The 16749-nt window shown below is 36.1% G+C and overlaps 2 protein-coding genes across 2 annotated transcripts; both read right to left on the bottom strand.

The window, feature by feature from the left end:
* Positions 1-5668: 5668 nt before the first annotated feature.
* LOC126054144 (uncharacterized) lies at positions 5669-7446 on the bottom strand. Its single transcript, XM_064038642.1, has 2 exons — positions 7383-7446; positions 5669-6273 (listed from the first exon to the last, which is right to left on the bottom strand). Exons 1-2 carry the CDS (start codon positions 7444-7446, stop codon positions 5669-5671), a joined length of 669 nt encoding a protein of 222 aa, XP_063894712.1.
* A 5247-nt stretch (positions 7447-12693) lies between these two features.
* On the bottom strand, positions 12694-13832 carry LOC110369843 (aquaporin AQPAn.G). Its single transcript, XM_021325416.3, has 2 exons — positions 13470-13832; positions 12694-13119 (listed from the first exon to the last, which is right to left on the bottom strand). Exons 1-2 carry the CDS (start codon positions 13792-13794, stop codon positions 12701-12703), a joined length of 744 nt encoding a protein of 247 aa, XP_021181091.3. The 5' UTR covers positions 13795-13832; the 3' UTR covers positions 12694-12700.
* Between the last annotated feature and the right edge of the window lie 2917 nt (positions 13833-16749).

Here is a 16749-nt window from a genome sequence, read left to right as displayed (position 1 = left end):
AATTTATTCATATCGGTTATCATATCGATTACTTTTTTCTGTGACGTAACAGATATGAACGGTTAAGGTTTGTTCACAGTGTACGTACCGAGATAAAAACGTATTTAATCAAACCTACCACTTTTCTTTTTATTTTATAATTTTATAAAGGTATCTTTACGAAAAGTCGACATAAACAGAGTAAATAAAAATCAATCCACTAATAAAATATAAAACTCGAAAATCTTTTCTATCGATATACATTTTTACAATCGATATTTGCAGGTAACATCATGTATTATAATGGGATAAGTTTGGGATAGTTACCTACCTAAGAATGGCTTTAGTTCGGGTATAAGAATTGCTGTGGGGTTTGTTTTAAAATATTTAATATTTATGTATTAAGGTTTTCTTTTCTTCACAGGCAATATGCCACTAACACCAGGTGGACGACAGCGAAATTATAGAGAACAATTCGAATACTACTATCTACTTATTTTCTTTTAAAAGTGCGTCGTTATATACTGACCCTAATAATTCGTCTCTGTTACTTTTCATATTCATATCATTTTCATATCATTTTATTGCATTCCACAAGTTTCACATGGTGTTACAAAAGGCTTACAGCTAGGTACATTTGTGGACCCTGTTAGGGCACAGCAACATTTGGCATTTAATGCCAGTACATTTAAAATACTTAAAACTAAGTCTAAATTTTTATGGTAGTTTTAAACATTAGGTATAATAGGAATAGTTAATTTACAATTAAAATTATATATGTATTATATTCCTTTATATTTGTATAAATATATGTATATTAGGAAATTATTTAGATATTAGCTATTTTAGTGTATTGTAGTGTGTATATTGTTTATGTATGACTAATATTTATTTTGTCGTTCATGTATTCTTGAATTGTATAGTATGCCTTTTTAGTTAGGATTTCCTTAATTTTATTTACATATACATTATACTTTGGTTCGTTTTTTATAGCATTTGGTAATTTATTATATATTTTTATTGCCATTACATATGGACTATTTGAATGTAATGTCATACGGGAAGTAGGTAGCATGAGCATGTTCTTATGTCTAAGTGATCTGGTTTTGTGTTTGTCTCCTCGGGTTGTGAAGAAGTTACTGTATTTCCTAACAAACTTGCATATTTCTAGAATGTAAATAGATGGTAATGTGAGTATTTTGAGTTTAATGAAGAAGGGTTTGCAGCTCTGTTATAACAATATAGCTTTCCTATCTGTTTCATATCTGTTTTTTACAATTTTTTTGAAAACGACCCAGGTACCTACCTACTAATCATCGTACATATAAAAATATGTAAATGTAACACCGAAGTATTAAAATAAGTTCGATTGTTAGTATTTTTGTGGTAAGAGTTACTGCCATAGCGACATCTAGGTACTTACAATCCAGTTCGCTCCCGACAACGTATTCCATGTACAAAGACATGGTGCACAGTTGCAGGTTTGGGTGCTGTTTAAATACTTTCAACAAAACTCAATAGATGGCAGGGTGGAACAACTCTTCAGGACATCAGACAGAGAGCGGTACTGATGTCTCATGAAACTACTGTAGTTTCAGAATTTATTTATTTATCCATACATATACATGTAAGTAGGTGAGGGTTTCAGTTTATTAAGGAGAAGAAGTAAGAAAGCAGTTAGCTGTAAGTTAGCAGGTGATGTCTAGCCAAAACTATTTTATTAAACCTAGGCCTGGTTTTTTTCATCAGGCCAGGAAACCTATTTTACCACACGACATGTAGGTGCATTAAACCTTTTTTAAAGGTAGTAAAATAAAAAAAAACAAGATATTTTTGTCAGCATCAATCGGAGAATTACATATTTACCTCGAAAATAAAGAGTCTTAAGACGGGTAACCAGCCAAAACCTGTCAGAAAAAAATCCTAGTAGGTATAATATAAGTAGTATAAGTACCCAGCTATCATCTATTAGTGGGCAGTGTCCGCGTTATCGAGACGAGCGGTAATTAATTGGCCTGCGTGAAAGTAGGTCATTAGGAAAACGTTCACTAGATCAGTGGCGAACCTTCACACGCTGCTAACTATCCCCATAGAGGGTTATACCCTTCACAGAGGGTTACACCCGGAACTTGGAGCTTAGTGTTGTAGTGTCAACTATGTAATCCTTGATGTTAAGGTTGGTTGAGGATTAATTCTATAATTAAATTCATAGTACGGTGAATGTACATATGTACCAATGAATTGACTGAAAGATTTTATTTATTTTTATACCAGATATTTATTAATTACACTTTATGCACACTTTGCACAATGGCGGACTTCCCGATCTCCCAGTCTACCTTTGGATACTATACGAACTTTATGTTATATTGCGTTGAGTTCAAATAGGCTCCTTGCAGATGATGATATACTTTAGATATACTATATAGCGACACAATCGTCTTCCAATCGTATGCAAACAATGCATTGAGCGCACAAAGATATTAGATTTCTATGGTGCTAACAGAATGCATGTATTATTATTTGTCCCGCTGCAGAACACAGGCCTCTTTTCATAAAAAGAAGGAATCCAACCAAATATGAAAGAATTCAATCGTCTGAAACCAATGACTGTTTTCCCAAAAATAATATTCACATATTCTGTACCTCAAAATTCATTCGAAGCAGCTTAAGTTATCATATCCGATTTTGTAACATTTTCTGACAGAGTCGGTAATGTATGATACATCCATCATTCTCGTATTTATATTTACCTACATAAGAAACCAATCTTCAGAATCAATCAAACGTAGCAAGTTCCCGATATTGACAGTAAGTTTCTCCAAGTAATATGTTTTTATGTGTGTGTAAGACGTTTTTCTTTTATTTTCTGTTACGTAGAAATATGGATTGAGCGTTTTACGTGGTTTTCCATTGTGTAGATTATTGTTTCGTTTAAATTGTTTAACACAGTGACGTTATAATAACACTTTAAAGCTGAATTGTATGTTTGTTTGCTTCAACGCGATATCAGGAACTGCTGGAACGATTTAAAGTTATTTCAGTGTTACATAGCCCATTTATCGTGTAAGGCTTTGAGGCTAATTTAATCCAATTGCTGCTAGTACTCTAGAAGATTACAGAATACTTCTGTGTATGAGAAGGGATTGATGATGGATTGGAGACCCTCGTTAATAAGGAACTTAAAAAAAAACATTAACTTGAAAACTTATTTCGAAAACCAATCATCAAAACAACGTGCACTTTACCATTGCGAGCTATATCAAAATTCAAACTGTATTACTGTCGACAGCTTCTGACCATCCCAATATCGATCCCTAGAGGCTCCCGAATCCTGCAGAGTATCAAAACCTATCCTTTTCCAATGCTATTAGAAGTGACAGGTGTGTTCCCGCTCATATGCATCGGGACCCGTATCAATCATGATTAATAACGATAAGGGATAAGGGATTAAAACCCTTTCTTGTGATTTTTTATTTTTTCGATTTTTCTAGAAGATTCGTCAAATCATTGTGTAAATAATGTTGAAATTGATATTTTTTCTGATATAGTGAAAGTAGGTAAGTGATTTACGCTCAATCCTTCTCCGTCTGCAGAGGGACGATAAAAAGGCTGTAACTAACTATAGTGAAAGGGGAAGACCTAGAAACGATGGATGGATTGCGTGAAAATCGACATAGCTAGAAAGAACATTACTTGTGAGACGGCAGAGAGAAGAGTATGGAAGAAGAAAGCATGCTGCGCTGACCTCAAATAAAAAAATTGGATAACAGGAGGAGGATGATGATGATACTCGGTTGACAATAAAACATTTTGCAGTGCCAAATATGTTCATAATTATGCTCACATTTCACACGGAACCCCAATAAGCTCAAACAACGTTAAAATGAAGATGTCGCGAACAAACTGAGTTTCTCCTCACGCCCATGTGACAACTTTGTCAATTAAAACTTTGTCTCGATACCGAGTGGATACGAAGGCTCGTATTAGTCGAATATCGAGAGCTTACCAATAATCGAGAATCGAGTTTTTGTTTCATCAGAGAGGATTAGTATCGATGGTGAGATAACGTACGATGATTTTTTCTTCTTTCTGTGTGTGAAAGCAGGCTTTTGCATTTTGTTTGGACAATGCGTGGGATAGTTCGTGGCCATCAGTAGGATAATAATATATATTATTTATGGGATAGGTCGAAAGGATAGTTTCTGATGTGCCCGTAATGTTGAAGAGTAATATTTTTCAATTATGTTAGTTTCAATAAATAAAACAAACAAAGATAGCGATGCGATAGCGACCTATGACCGATTAATTTCCTATTACATCCGCGTTACAAGGGTGCTATATCCTATTCCTATCAGGCTAAAAAGAAGTCTTTGCTAAAAAGAAGAATTTCAGGCTCTGGACTATCCTTTAAATTATTCAGGTACCTAGTTTCAAATACAACACTTTACAAAATGGTACTTACTTTATTTTTTTATTTGCAGGTTCAAAAGCTCAGGCTATTTTTACCTCGTACTTAATAATTTAAGTACGAGGTAAAAATTTAATGGTAATCCATTAAATTATAACATCGTGTGAAGTAACAGTTAAATAACTGCTAGTTAACACGAACTTTAAGTTCAAATTGTTTTTTAAATAAGGAAAAGCGCATACAAAGCGTTTTGTGATAAACTGCTCAAGATAAAGTCGTTCTGTTGAAATATATGGCTCATTTATTTAGCCAGTTCACTGAATTTGTGTTTGTTACGTAAAAATGTTGCAACTTTTAAAATAGTAGAACTTAATAGTGGTTAAGTACATTGCATAACACTTATTGTAAAGTAGAGTGAAACTAATCACGTTTCTTGAAAAAAAAAGGTTGAAATGCGGATAAATTTTGACGCTAATATTACAGAAACATTGACAACGTTTTTTCGTTGGTGTTAAGTGAAGCGGTTTACCTGATAAAATACTGTCGCTTAGTATATAAAATAATCATGGATTTTGTGTCAAAAGGGTCTGTATCGGTTTTCCAAAATCGACGGCAATTTTGTCTCGTGTTTTAATATGAAAAAGGTTGCTTTTTATTTGTTAGCAGTACAGGCACCGGTGTTTCATTTTACCTATTATCTAAAAAGTTTCACCCGTGCCCCGAGGCAACTACTATCTATAAAATATAGGCCTTTATTAATATTTGTGAACGAATATTTGAAACCGGCCTTGTAGTTTTTCAGTTTATTAAATACATACATGGGTAAACTATGTACCTAAAAATGTTTTAAAACTAAAACTGGTAAAACTGCCAGCACATATTAAAACAATATTTCAACAGCTCAGCTTAATTCTCCATCCATCTAATATTATATTATCATTAAGATAATTAGGTACCTCTCTAAGTTCGTAAGGACATTAATGACATTTCCATATTGTTTGGAGATGAATAAAAGATCTTCTTCGATAGTAATAAGGCGTGTAATCAGCGATTGGTTTACAATAAAACAAAATTTTGTTATATATCGTGTGCGCAAGTGTCGAGCCAATTTGCCAGTCCATGAGGCGCGGCGCGCGGAGGAATTTGGAACTAAAATCGTAACGCCATCTAGTGGGGCTCGCAGGAATCGCAGGTACATGTTCGATTGATGACGATGCGTAGACATGCCGCCCGCCTTGGAGTGACAGCCTCCAACGCAGAAGTAGAAGTTGGGAGAAGTTAAGGTTCTTCCTCCTGTAGTAGCGGACACAATCTGGGGTATGACCGTCGTATTACTCCGTTAGCTGTTTTGATGTCAGCTACACGTGCTAGTCCATCCTTCCCAGGGAAAGTGGTTATGACTCGTCCAAGACGCCATTTTAAGGGTGGCAAATTGTCATCTTTGATGAGCACTAATGTATTGGGTGCTATTGTGCCGGTGTTGTACTGCCATTTGGTCCTTGTCTGCAGTTCCGAAACGTACTCCTGCGACCAGCGTTTCCAAAAATTTTGCCTCATTTGTTCGATGCGCTCGTAGCGGACCAGGCGTGATGTATTCGAAGCTGTGAGGTCTTCGCAGGCAGGTGCAGTGAGCGGCCGGCCAATCAGAAAATGGGCTGGTGTAAGAGGGAGTAGGTCGTTTGGGTCTGAAGACATGGGATACATAGGTCTGGAGTTGAGGAGGGCTTCAATTTGTGCTAATAATGTTGAAAATTCCTCATACGTGAGGTTAACGTTTCCTACGCGACGGAGATGATATTTAAAAGATTTGACCCCTGCCTCCCACAAACCTCCAAAATGTGGGGAGTACGGAGGTATAAAGCTAAACTTAATATTTTCATTTGCTGCAAAATTTAAAATATCATTTTCACTATGATTTAAAAAATCTGAAAATTCCTTGAGTGCGCCTACGAATGTTTTCCGTTATCGGAAAATATATAAGCGGGTTTTCCGCGACGACATAGGAACCTTTTTAAAGCAAGTAAATACGCCTCAGAAGTTAAACTTGTGACCAATTCTAGATGTATCGCTCGAGTGGTAAAGCATATGAATAGGCACACATAACATTTTTCAAGTTTTGAACCCCTTCCCTTCCGATTCAATATAAACATAGGTCCCGCATAATCCACACCGCAGCGCAAGAAAGGATACCCCGGTTCCAATCTCTCAAAGGGTAAGTTACCCATTTTTACTGATAGTGCCTTCCCTTTCTGGCGAGTACATATAATGCACTTATGTACCGTCTGCTTAGCTAAATCACGACCCCTGAGTGGCCACCAACTCTCTCTGATAGTAGCCAAGAGAAGCTGTGGACCAGCATGGAGTAGACGTTTGTGTTCAAATTGAAAAAGTAGTCGCGTGAAGGTATGTTTTGAACATAACAATATAGGGTGTTTTTTACTGTATGGGAAGGTGCGTGAATTTACTAATCTACCTCCCACTCTTATAATGCGATCAGAATCCAAGAACACATCAAGACTAGATATGTTTCTCATCGACTTTACAGGTAAGTTATTTATCAATTGATTCAAAATGTCTGCAAATGATGCATGTTGTGCTAAGCGTACTAAAACTAACGTTGATTTATTTAATTCATCAGCCGTTAACGGACCACTGCTACGTTCCGTTTTACTTTTAATTCGTGCATTATTAATGAATCGTAACACGTAAGCGGCTGCACGTCTCATGCGATTAAAATTTGAAAAACGTTCGAAAATAAAAATACTAGTATAAGTCGACTGTGTAAATAAAACCTTTGATTTCATTTCTGGTAAGTCGTTTAAATTTATAATTTCATTCTGGTTGTCATATTTAAAATTCATGTGCATATCCTTTAAAAATGCTGGCCCGTGCCACCAAATATCTGTACTTTGAAGCGCGTCGAGCGTGAGCCCGCGAGATAAGAGGTCAGCCGGGTTGTCTTTACCAGCAACATGTAACCACGGCAACTCACCAGTCAGTTCGTTGATTTGCACGACTCTGTTCTGCACGAACGTTTTTAACAAATTAGGTGACATTTTAATCCAATTTATGACAATCATTGAGTCAGACCAAAAATATATGTGGTTAAATTTCAATCTCCATGACTGAACAATTTTTTGATACAGCTTGGCACCAACTAACGCTCCGCACAGCTCAAGACGCGGTATTGTGACTGGCTTAATTGGTGCGACTTTGGTCTTGGCACAAAGTATCCTAACTGTAGCTGGTGAGTTGTCATTGTATGTACTTATAAAGGCACATGCACCATATGCATCCTGTGATGCATCCGAAAAAATGTGTAAATCTGTATAATTTGTATTTATTTCCCTGACATGACGAGGAATTTTTATGTCTTGTAAGTGTTGAAGAGTGGCAATAAAGTTTTTCCACGTAGACAGAATATCATTTGGTACTGGATCGTCCCAACTTAATTTACAAAGCCATAGTTTCTGTAAAAGTATTTTCACAATTATAATTGCGGGTGATAACAAGCCTAATGGGTCATACACCTGTGAAACAACGGACAAGATAACGCGCTTAGTCACATGAGTAAAGTTTTGATCAATTTTTGTCGTAAAATATAATAAATCTAAATAATTTAACCAACCAATACCCAGAGTTTTAGTTAAACAATTTTCTCCTAAAGATAAATCTTTTTGTTGATCTGTTGTAGATGATTCCGAATTAAACAACCATTTACGTAAATGGAAGCAACCAGATTTTAAAGTATCATTTACTTTGGTACAAATATCTAATAAACATTGTTTATCATCATTACCTGTAATTAGGTCATCGACAAACAGATCTTCGTTGATAACCTGTTTTATGACGTCATCCTTACATTCCGACGCCAGCTGTTTGATGCAACGAATGCTTAGATAAGGAGCGGACGCGGTACCGTATGTCACCGTATTAAGCTGAAATACACCGAGTTCATCGGATTTATTTTCTCGCCAAATAATTAATTGAAGATTTCTTTGATCCGGTTGTAGATTAATTTGCCGGAACATCTTCTCGACGTCGGCGCATGCAACGAATCTAAATTGACGAAATCGTAACAAGATTGAGAAAACATCATTATGTAAACTAGGGCCAATATGCTGAATATCGTTAAGCGATTTACCCGAAGTTGACTTCGCACTACCATCAAAAACAACCCTAAGTTTCGTAGTGCTACTATGAATTCTTAAAACACCGTGATGCGGTAGAAAATAATTTGGTGATGGATAAGAATTGACTCGACTCATGTGACCTAAACTCAAATATTCATTCATGAAATCACAATATAACCTTTTATATTCAGGCGTAGATTTATCTAATTTTCGTTCAAGTGCGTGAAAGCGATTAAGTGCGAGCGCATACGTATCTCCCAGTGTATCGCTGGGCTCGGCTAATGGAATGCGCACAAAACCGACCCGTGTTATCGCGGTACGTAGTTTGTAAAAACAAGTTTTCACACAAAGACTCGTCATTAGTTAATTTATTTTGCGGAGGTAGTTCTTCTAGCTCCCAGAATTTCCTAAGTTGAGCGTCTAATGATTGTGAGTAATTGCATTGAACTCGATTGTTGCGTGAAGTTTTTTTATTCAGCAATGGGCCAGATATTACCCATCCTAACTGAGTATTCTGAAGATATGGACCACTACTTAGGCGAATCAGTCCATCAGTTAAAAGTTCCCAGAATTTATCTGCCCCAATTAATAATTCGATTTCTGATGGCGAATAAAATTCCGAATCAGCTAACTGTACATGATCAGGGATATTTATGTTTGAAGTTGTACCTAAACATGGTAATTGAGCTGTTATTTGATTCAAAACTAAACACTTCATGCGTGTGTTATATTGTGTAGTTTTAGATCTCAAATTAATTTCACAAGATTGTGTAGAATTAGTCACCGAGTTACCTACTCCGGAGACTTGCACAGTGGACTGTATTAAATTGAGTTTAAGTCGTTTACATAATGATTCCGCTATAAAGGAATGCTGACTACCATTATCTAGTAAAGCGCGAGTAGTGTGATAGTTATTGCTTTTATCTGCAACCTCAACTAAAGCTGTAGACAGCAGGACAGTCTCTAATAATGAATGAGTAGTGCTCTGATGTGTCGTATGAGATGCAGAATGTAATGTGGCAGTATGTAAAGACTTACCACTAGTTGTATTCTGTGACGATGCCTGAGAATTATGCGCAACGACTGGCGAGGTGGATACACTCGCGCTATCGTCACATTTATCATGAAGTAGATTGTTGTGTTTTTTGTTGCATTGCTTACACGGACCAAACCAACACTCATCTGCCGAGTGATTAGCGCGTAAACAATTGCAACATAACTTCTTTTCATTAACGAATTTTATTCTATCATTAATATTTAATTTTAAGAATGACTCGCAAGAATAAAGCGGATGATTAGCTTGACACATAGCGCAAATACGAGGACGTTTGGAATTTTATTATTAGGTTGTTTATTTTGTGTTGATGTGTAACTATGTGATTTATTTGATTGTTGTGACTGTGACGGTTTTTATGTTATTATCTGTGTATGATTTACTATGTGCAAAATTAATAGTTTCCAGTACGTCAGCCCGATTTTAAGAAACGTTATTAAATCATCAACCCTTGTACGTGAAATTGACTGATTTTGACTATTTATAATTGAACTTTTGTGAGTCTCCCATTCTCGTTCAGTAACAGAATCTAGTTTAGATGTAATTAAATAAATAATCAACGTGTCCCACGACTCAGTTGGTTCGCCGAGGTTTTTGAGGGAACGTAGATTTTTGAGAACGGTATCAATGAGTTTACGAATTTGATTAGGTGATTCCTTATTAAGCGACGTCATAGAGAATAAAGCTTTAACATGGGTTTGCACAAGTAAACGGTTGTTATTGAATCTGTTTTCTAATAACTCCCATGCTACATTGTAATTCTCTGAGGAGAATTCTAAGGATTTAATAACCAATAATGCACTGCCAGAAAGAGAAGATCGTAGGTAATGGAATTTTTGCACATTATCTATTTCTTTAGAGTTATGTACTAGAGAAAGGTAAGTATCGCGGTACTCCAACCAATGATCATAAGATCCGTCAAAGGATGGAAGTGAAATTGTAGGCAATTTAACTTTACTAAAAAATTTTGAACTGTTTTGAACATCATCTGCGTTAATAATACACTTAGCTTTGGTCACATAAGCGTAATAATTGGTTTCAAAAGATTCCCTCTCAGATAGTTCTTTTCTACTTGACTATCAGGTATTTTTAAGTCTATTTCATCCTGAATTTCTGTAAATTGCTCTAGTAGTAAGTCTACTTTTTGTAAACGAGTTTGTAATTCTGATTTTATGGTTTCAGTCGTAGTCATTACTTCTACCGAGTCCACATATTTCATGAATAGTCTAAATTTACCGCGAACAACACCTCTTCTTTTGTTTAAATCTTTAATTAACTCTTCACTACTGCTACGACTTTCCTTTGATGGAGTTCTAGTCATTTTGTAGTTTGTGGAAGGCAGTGGAAACCGTTATTTTGTACTTAAGATTAACAAAGGATATTTTTATATTTTTAAGTTGAGGGTAGCGACGAGACGAAAGAAACTTACGCGTTTTTAATTATTTAAGTATCAACACAACACAACACAATACAACACTATCAACACAAATGAAGCACACAATAAAGAAAAGGGCTAAGGATTGATAAGGATGATTGGCCTGACCTTTTTATGCTGGTACCATGGGTCCGTAGATGTTCTTGCTGGTGACGTCGTTCGTGCGTCCGATTTATGCTGGTCGCAACGATTTCTTCCGCTGCACCCGGCGCTGAAGGTCCAACTTATGTTTGGAGATGAATAAAAGATCTTCTTCGATAGTAATAAGGCGTGTAATCAGCGATTGGTTTACAATAAAACAAAATTTTGTTATATATCGTGTGCGCAAGTGTCGAGCCAATTTGCCAGTCCATGAGGCGCGGCGCGCGGAGGAATTTGGAACTAAAATCGTAACGCCATCTAGTGGGGCTCGCAGGAATCGCAGGTACATGTTCGATTGATGACGATGCGTAGACACATATAAACTTAATTGGATTAGAATTTGTGTACCGATACGGTATTATGTTTATCCAGTAGGGTATTAGTAGCCTTTGATACGGTAGGATTAGATTATTGTTTGTCGGATTTCATCTATACATATATCAAAGGACAATGGGCACAAATATATGGGACCTGGTATACCCCACCAATAGGAATGTCATATATATCATTGGATAGGCCTTTTTATGTGGAACAATGTTTACTATGACAGCTTTGCTGAAATGTTTGTCCGTTCTGAGATATAGATCAAAAACTGTGCAAAAGTTAGAACTAAGTAATCTATTGATACCTCAAGTTTTTAAAGGAAAATCTAAGTACTAATAACTTTAAGTCTTGTAAGTACTACTGTGCCTGTTAGGATCCATAATTGTTACTATTATGTAGCATTTCAACCTTTTATTGTACCAACTGGATGTTGGGCGTAGTGAGAAACCGCACCAATAGGAAAGTCATACATATCATTGGATAGGTCTTTTTAACTGGAACAACATTTACTATGACAGCTTTGTTCTATTGTTTGTCCGTTCTGAGATATAGACAACAAACAATCTTAGAACTGATGCTAATCAATACTGTAATCTGATTTTCTTTCATACAAGACTTACACTTAGTAGTTCTTAGATTTTCCTTTAAAAACTTGAGTTATCAATAGATTACTTAGTTCTAACTTTTGCACAGTTTTTGATCTATATCTCAGAACGGACAAACATTTCAGCAAAGCTGTCATAGTAAATATTGTTCTACATAAAAAGGCCTATCCAATGATATATATGACATTGCTATTGGTGGGGTATACCAATCTGCCCATTGTCCTTTAATTAATATAAGGTACTAGCTTCTGACTGTGGTTTTACCCGCATCCCGAGTTACCTAAGCCGAATGATGACACAAACTATCTTATGTCCTTTTTCCGGGTGCAAGGTACCTAATTTTCAGCTTAATCGGTCCAGCTCTTCTCGTGACGGTGTGACTAAAGGATATGGGGATTAATTTTTATATATCGAGATGTACGATACAATAGTGAATACTAACTTAGTATCCTGTCGAAGGTTTCACCAGCCGTTTCACTTGAGGGCATTACTTCTATCACATGGATAAAAAGTTCATAAAGTTTAAATAAATAAAAGGCTTCTTTCGGTTGTGCAAATCCACAGTCTATTGCGACTTAATTATCTTATATTTCTTCACAGTAAAACATCAATATTTATTCACTCATTCGAACGCGTTTCCAAGTTATATTCTTCATAATGTACTCTCAACACAACTCTATAAAATAATCCTGCATTAAAACCTCCTAAGATAGGTCCTGCCCAATAAGCCCAATGCATATCATAGATGTTCATTATAACTGCTGGCCCTAATGTCCTTGCAGGGTTTATAGACCCTGTGTATGGTAGACAGGAGCATAGACACCCTGACACACAAAGGCCTATAGCTAGGGAGGCAGAACCAAGACCTCTAGCGCCCCTTCTTAAGTCTATCACGCTTAAAACCACGGCTACTAGGAGGAAAGTCATCAGGAATTCTAGGGCGAAGACCTGCATTGGTTCGGTGTGTTCGTAAGGTATGGTGGCTCCGAGATTGCCTTTGATGCCTTTTGAAGAAACTGCGTGGGCTACTGCAGCTCCTGAAAGGAAAAATAAATGTTTGTTAACGCACAAATATTAATATTGACTACAAGGCACTTTTTAAACTTTAGCTGTGTCCTAATAATATTAATATCAAAGTAGGTAAATAAAGAAAAAACTCTGTCTGTCTGTCCGGCTTCCACAATAAAACTACTGAATCGATTGAACTGAGACTTGGTACACAGAAAGTCTAAAGCCCGATAAAGAACACCGACTATTTATTATCCGGGTGCGGGAAGTAATTCTCTCTTTACGGGTATGAATACTACAAGAACATCAAAAGCATTCAACACTTTCAACATTCATTCACACGGTAACCGATCAGACTATCAATAGCCCAGAAACTCACCTGCAATGCTTCCCAAAGCCTGCATAACAACGTAACACAAAGCTTTCAATAGCTTAATATGTCCGCACACCAAAGCCCCGATCGTTACAGCCGGATTTATATGCCCCCCTGACACATGACCAATAATCTGAACTATGCTCGCAACGATCAGACCATTGGCCAAAGCGATCACGACTCTGGGATTAGCGTCCCCATAACCGATCCCGGCTGATAGCACCACAGATAGATACATAAATGTACCAACAAACTCCGATATAAGTTGCCGAATGAGTGTCTTGCAGTCTCTCATCTCTTTGAGGCCTAAGATATCTTTTATTTGGGCCATTTTGCTGATTGGAATTATAATTGTGAGGCGAGGCAAGCGTTAGGCTAAGCTTACTAGATTGGGGATCTAGAGGGCTTGTATTGGGTGTAGGGGGTATACACTCGACGAAAAGAAAAAAAAGTAAGTCTTATTTCCTTAGGTACTTTTTATTTTTTTGTCACAGATATTATTTTGATAGTAAAAACTAATAGGTTGGTTATAAGAGAAGTTAACAATGTTCAATTATTCTCATTCCCACATGAAGATTTTTCTCTCATCTTCCTTTTCTCCATAATTTTTCCAATGTCACATAGATAATAATGTATAGCTGGAAGGCATAAAGCACTTTAGCACATCCAGCATCAGACGCGCTACGTATCTTTGACAAACGAAGCTAATCTGTCGGAATATTCGGGAAATAAGTGTTTCACACAGAATGTGAACTAGTTTTTTCTGCTTTCAGTAACGAGGCAAATAGTAGTTATTCTGTATTGAAGAAGAATAAAGGATGATATAAAATGTATGGCACGTAAAAGTGTTATTATATTTTGCTACCTTTCGCCCGCGTCCTGCAGAAATTATTTCACGCATCCGGATAAGAAATACTTATAGCTTTCCTTTACAAATGAAATAAACCTACCTACTGAAAGAATTTTAGAAATCAAACCTATGGTTTACGAGCTTAGCTCGTTGAAATAATTGAATATATTTTTTTTAAATTAATCAATTATTATTATTTTTTTTAAGTAGAAAACTTAAACTTTTTTTCTTATCTCATAAGCATTCTCTATAAAAAATACAATTCAGTAAGCGAAATAATCGCGTAATCTAAAGGCTAATTAAAAATATAAATTACTTTTAAAGTTAAAGGCACATTAATTTATCGGGTTCGTCTGGTTTCTTGTAAGGGACATCCAATTTCACGCGAGATAATTAACTCACTTAATAACGTTAGTGAACTTAAATAAACTTTCGGCTAATAAAGGAGTCAAATATGTAATTTGTTTACTCAGCTATGTAGTTAATTATAACTTCGAAAAAGTTTCTTGACGTTAAATTTTAAAAATATTTTCTGATTTTTGATATTAAAGGCTTCTTTTTAATAAAAAAAAGTATTAAGAACTTTTTTATAGAAATTAAAACAACGGATTTATGTAAGCGATTCGTTCATATTCAATTTTACGTGGAGTTGCACCATTTAACCATTTACTAACCTACTTATTGCTAACAATAGACATCCAAAAAACTCTGTAATATTTTTTGTTTATTCATCCAACAATCTGTTGTCAGAGCTAATTCCTATCCTTCGCTTTTGTTAAACAAGTCTAAGGAAGCCATCTTGGAATTCCCGTCTGATCCAAACATTGTTCGAAGCTTAAGACAAGCTTATTAACCAACTATTGGGTTTTCTTCATAAAGTAAATAACCACTAGAGAGCGCACTCGCCAATTTCTTCAAAGAACACGACTCACCACTGCGGGCGGGGGGACGCGGCATAATCCGCGGCTACTATTGGTCAGTTCACGGTCGCTACTAATGGATCGTACTGATCGTAGCCTTATAGTACGCGCAAAATCACTAACTTTTGGCGAGCGTCGGGGCACTGTATGCGCAGTCAAGTGGTTTTATAGTCTTTGGTTTTCTTATAATAACAAGGCTTTTGCTAAACAAGTTAGTGTTGATATTTAATTTTACGGTACCCTGGAGGCTTCTGAAAACTTAGAAAGGTGCTTAATAAATACTCTTTTGATATTACTCAGGCAGGCGTTGGCTGGTGGGTTTAAGTACATTTCTAAGGCTTTCGGCTTTCATTAAATGAATTTTCTATTTTTAGGTTGTGGAAGAGGTACTTTCGGGTTTATGTTTCAGAAAGCTTCACAATGGGCAGTTTTTAAAGAAAGTTTAGGAAAAAATGCGATGAGATGAAAAAACGTACCTAGTTTTATTGCTTTTTTTTATTTGAAAGTGTGTGGACGGTAGGATCTAATAAAAAACTACATTACGAGCATCAACTATGAATATCTTATAGGTACATATTGTACCCATAAACTATTTTATCGTTATCTTATACACAATTTGTGGTTTTCCTTAACCACTTTTTTCTTTTCCTACAATAGGTATAATAAGGATAATTCCTTCAATAACAAGGTAAACCGAGCATAAAAGAGAATACAAAAGCATGTCCACATGTCGTATAAATGTATTCCCAAAACTCTGCTCAGCATTTAACAATACAAGGTTCTATATGATCAGGTAGGGGTGTTGTCATGGTCCCCTGACTATTAATACGTACATATTAAAGAGGAAATATCTTTTTGTTGGTTTGTCTGTTTGTACCAAAGGCTCCGGAGCTACTGAACCGATTTGAAAAATTATTTCACTGTTGGATAGCTTACTTCTTCCCAGGTAGCATAGGCATACATTTTATCCTGGTACGGTACGATGATAGCCCAAATTATTAGTCAAAATCTAAACTACAGAATGTGGTCAAACCAAAAAGTAAGTACCAGGATCAATTAGCAGGTCGACGTAACTCCTCACCAAGTGCCAGGGTAGCATGAGATACACGAGTATACCAATTACCTACCGATAATCTACGCTGTTACTGACCATGCATGACCATGACCATGACCAGGACAGCATAAAATACATGAAGTAAATTCCTATGGACTCAGGTAAAACCGCGTGGAACAGCTAGTCCTACACAAAGGCGTTCGCTTTGATGCTCAATTTCGTCCAATGGCGTTGCTTGAATTTTTCGGTGAATCCATTTTTCACGCGCAAATATTTTCGTTTGGTCGCGGAAAATCAGCGCTTCAAGTTACCGGTATGAAATATGAGAGTGAGGATTTGGTTATACTGTTGAAAAAACGCGTTTTTTTTATTTTTTATTATTTTTATTTGTTCTGTAGTATCAGTCAATCTATCAACACTTTATTTGCTAAGAATGTTGTAACCTACAAGTATTATATGTTT

The sequence above is a fragment of the Helicoverpa armigera genome, chromosome 16, assembly GCF_030705265.1.
Source record: "Helicoverpa armigera isolate CAAS_96S chromosome 16, ASM3070526v1, whole genome shotgun sequence".
Taxonomy (NCBI): domain Eukaryota; kingdom Metazoa; phylum Arthropoda; class Insecta; order Lepidoptera; family Noctuidae; genus Helicoverpa; species Helicoverpa armigera.
Note: the sequence above shows the minus strand (reverse complement) of the source record. Positions and strands in the feature narration are given on the sequence as shown.

Bases quoted from the DNA above. Each gene is read 5' to 3' on its own strand.
- LOC126054144 (XM_064038642.1), bottom strand. From the start codon at position 7,446: ATGTCACCTAATTTGTTAAAAACGTTCGTGCAGAACAGAGTCGTGCAA. The intron at 6,274-7,382 runs GTGAGTTGCCGT...TAAATTTTGCAG, and splicing joins GCAAATCAACGAACTGACTG to CAAATGAAAATATTAAGTTT.
- LOC110369843 (XM_021325416.3), bottom strand. From the start codon at position 13,794: ATGGCCCAAATAAAAGATATCTTAGGCCTCAAAGAGATGAGAGACTGC. The intron at 13,120-13,469 runs GTGAGTTTCTGG...TTTTCCTTTCAG, and splicing joins GGCTTTGGGAAGCATTGCAG to GAGCTGCAGTAGCCCACGCA.